This window comes from Nanorana parkeri, unplaced genomic scaffold (genome assembly GCF_000935625.1).
Source record: "Nanorana parkeri isolate BGI_ZX_2015 unplaced genomic scaffold, ASM93562v1 scaffold73, whole genome shotgun sequence".
NCBI classification, from domain to species: domain Eukaryota; kingdom Metazoa; phylum Chordata; class Amphibia; order Anura; family Dicroglossidae; genus Nanorana; species Nanorana parkeri.
In genome coordinates, this window is record NW_017306341.1 from 665564 (window position 1) to 669537 (window position 3974).

General features: G+C 40.7%; 1 protein-coding gene across 1 annotated transcript in view; it reads left to right on the top strand.

The window, feature by feature from the left end:
• JMJD1C (jumonji domain containing 1C) overlaps positions 1 to 1189 on the top strand; it is a 299423-nt gene extending 298234 nt beyond the window's left edge. Inside the window, exon 27 of the mRNA XM_018576657.1 lies at positions 802 to 1189. Coding sequence (XP_018432159.1) covers positions 802 to 891 — 90 coding nt within the window. The 3' untranslated portion in view covers positions 892 to 1189. The remainder of the gene's footprint in view (positions 1 to 801) is intronic.
• The last annotated feature ends 2785 nt before the right edge of the window (positions 1190 to 3974 follow it).

The window sequence follows — 3974 nt, forward strand, 5'->3', positions numbered from 1 at the left end:
GACTCTTCTGGAGTAGTCAAATTTTCTTTTCCAGCTCTTTAAGCTTTGTGACTTCATCTTCCATTAAAAGCTTGGAATGATGCAGTGATTAAGATTGCCGAATTGTGTCAACAGCAGTACTTCAAAATCCTGATAGTCTTACTTTCCTGTGCCAACTAGGCATGCACCGATACCACTTTTTTAAGACCGAGTACGAGTACCGATACTTTTGATCAAGTACTCGCAGATACCAATTACCGATACTTTTTCTTAAAGGGACAGATCACATTTTTTTAAAGCAATACAAACTAATGCTTTAAGGTCACTTTCTTAATATTATGATTCATGAGATGACAAGGGAGCATGACGCCAGCTTCCCGGCCAATCAGAATGCCGGGCGCTGCGTCATTACACGGCGCCCGGCTTCCGGATTTGCTAGCTTCCTGACCAATCGGGAAGCCGGGCAGCGCGTCATTGCACGCTACCTGGCTTCCTGATTGGCCGGGAAGTCGGCTCCATGCTCTCTCATCACAAGTGACGAGAGAGCATGGAGCCATTTCCTGGCCAATCAGGAAACCGGGCAGCGTGTAATGATGCGCTGCCTGGCTTCCTGATACAGGAAGTACTCGCGCTAGGTAACGGAGCATTTGGGCGAGTACGAGTACTCACCCAAATACTCTGTATCGATACCGATACTAGTCTCGGTATCGATACCAATACTAGTATCGGTATCGGTGCATCTCTAGTGCCAACCAAGGTGCAGTACTTTAATACAGTATATACTCTCTAGTACTTACATTTAAAGTTGTTGTGTTTTTCCAGGTCAAGAACATCTTGTATCACTCAGTGAAAGAGCTGGTACGGGCGTTGAAGATCCGTGAAGAAGAAATGGAAGACATGGAGGAGTCCTGAGTTCACTAAGCAGGATCCTATGTGATTCCTGTGTGGAGAGACAAAATGGAAGGACAGTGAGGGACTCACTGATAACAGTGCCAAGACACACACACTGCGCCGAGTATTGACTTGTTACTGACACCACACCAGTATCCTTCGATCACGTCCGATGAGCCCCCCCCTCCCAGGGCTGGCCCGGGCCCTCCTCCTGCAGTGCATTACAAGCCGCTCCAGCTCAGCAGGCGTTAACACGAGCGGTAGAGCATCAGATCGCGCTGCACTGTATCATAGTGTACATTAAAAGTTTGTCAAAAAATTAAAAAAAAAAAAAAAAAAAAACCAACATGTTGAAAGATCTAAATGTATTTATTTTTTTGGAAAAAAAAAAAAGAAAACAATACAAAAACATTCTATGCTATATTGTTGATCAAATGTAAATGTGACTTGTATAGTTTGCTAAAATAATTTGGATATTTTTCACTACATTGAGACAGTAACTGTGAGGGTATAACACAGATCACCAGCTATTGCCTGCATTGGAAGCATTCATAACATAATCTGAAAGATTACTGCCAAATATCTGTAAACTTTGTATATTATAAAAAAAGTATAACACGGTATTAAAGACAAAAAAAAAAGACACTTCAATGTTTTATTGAAGCCTACTCAATGTATAATTAGACATTTAAGAGAAAGAAAGATGTAATTTATTTGAAACAAGTTGTCTCATTTTGGTAAAAATTTATGTGACCCTTTTGAAGCTAACTATTAAACTTAATATGCTATGTAAATATATACATATATACATTCAATGATGTATTTTTTTAAAACATTGGCTTGCTTTAATTTGTTAAAAGTGCAAGTGTTCCACATGCTTTGTACATTGAAGTTGAAAGGGGTTTTACATTTTCCATTAAAAAGACTTTCTCAGATGCTGACTTGCTGCAGGTGTGTGTGTGTTAGTCTTACTGACTTCACTTTACCTATCTGTGTACAGCGGCTGGGGCCTATCGGTCCGTTGGATGGTTAGGAATACTGACGCGAATCTATCTTCAGAATAGCTGGGGCTTATCAGCTTGCTGGTTGGTTGGCCTACCAGTTCATATGATAGTCTGCAGAAACAAAAGCATAAGATTTTTCATGCCAAAAATGCCAGCTATACACTCTGACAGTTTCTCAGCAGAACAGTCATGTCATATCATCTTAAGATAGTCAAATCATTGCATGGAAGCACATTTCTTGTAAAGGAAAACACCAATTTGATGTTCTAAGTAGGGATGCACCGATACAAAGTACCGTACTCGGTACAAGTACAGATACTTTTCCAGCTCCAAGACTAGACTAGAGAAAAATTCAAAAGTTAGTAGGCGGCTGTCATTTGTAAGGAGCACACGGAGCTCCTGGGATTTGTACATCTCTGTTTAATGTATGATTTGTTTTTATAAATATATATGTGATGCACCAAATACCATTTTTGCAAGTACTGATACGTTTTCATGTGACAGTTTTTCTAAAACAATAGAGACTAATGATTTCAGGACAGCGGTGGAGCGCCAGAGCCGGGTCCCAGCTGCAACCCTGGTAGTTCTCATAACTCCCACTGACACCATTGATGGTAATAGCATAAGCACTAGGTCATAAAGTATGAAGCACAGTGAACTTGGCTGAAAGAGATCTATACTAGTGAGCAGCCCAAATGGTCTCATAGTGACATCACTGAGCTTTATTAAGCACCTGAGAACACTTACTGCATATCTAATCTCTAAAACAGAAATGTGATTTATTGCAGCTTACCAGTCCTTAGATTTGGTGGCTGCATTTATTTTCAGGCTTTTTATGGCACTTGGTTATCCTGCCATTCACACTTCCTGTCCTACGGCGACAACACTCGCACACTGTATCGATAGAGGATCAGTGCGGCAACCATTAAAAAGGACTATAAACACCTCCTCCATAACAGAGGGAATGGGGTTTCTGTAGTCCTCAGATAGCTGGATGGTATCAGATTTAGGATCAGTGGGTATATTTTAAACTTCAATATAATGGAAAGAATTTTGCGACATCTGTTTAACAGATGAAAACAGACCAAATCAAGTTTTTGGTTTCACATACATTAAGTAGTAAGGCATTACTGTAAAATAAGCTGTGGAGTTTACGGCATACATCCAAATATGTTTACCGCTAATTAGGTATGCGCCGATATATCGGCCGAAAATGCCACTTTTGGCATAGTGCTGAAAGAGCCATGTTTCGGCCAATACATCGGCGCATCCCTGGTTTCTTTTCTCCCCGCTGGGCGCTGCTCTGTGTTCCAGCGGGGAGAAAAGAAAGTGACAGCCAGCCAAGCGCTGCCGGACGAGAGCGCTGTGAGCGGCCGGTGTCTCTCCTCCCACACCGCTCAGCCGCCTATCACAGTCCAGCAGAGCGGTGTGTAGGCGGAGACAGCCAGCTCTGTCACAGGAGGCTGAGCTTTTTCTATTTTAAAAGGGAAACATCAGGGGTTTTGGTTAGACCCCCTAATATTTCCCCGAAGCCCCTAAAAGCAATGTAAAAAATAAAAATATTTAATAAATGAATTAATAAATATAAAAAAATTTAAATAAAAAAACATTTTCGGTCTGACAATTTTTTTTTTATTTCGGTTTCGTTTCGGTTTTAACATTTCCATTTCGGTGCACCTCTACCGCTAATATGCAAAGCCAGTAACATTTAGACAGCAGCTCTACCAGAAACAGAGAGCACGCAAAAGAATTAATATATGCACTAATGTGCTTGGCAGACAAAAATGTTACAGTAGTTGTCCATGAGACTGTAAAGAAAATGGTTTATGTAAATGGAAACATTACCTATTATGTGTCTCTTTCTCTCTCTCTCTATAGACATACATACACATGTATACTGTACATACACACACACACCTATAAGTATTTACGGGGTATCAGTATAACACACATAGGACAGTACCTAAGAAGCTTCATCCAATAATCAGTAACTGAACTTGTCCGTGTTGTTTGCTCTATACGGTTCCTTAGAGAGCAGTACATACTGTATGTTGATTGACAAAGTTGGAACTACAGAGACATAAAGAGCCAGAACGTTCA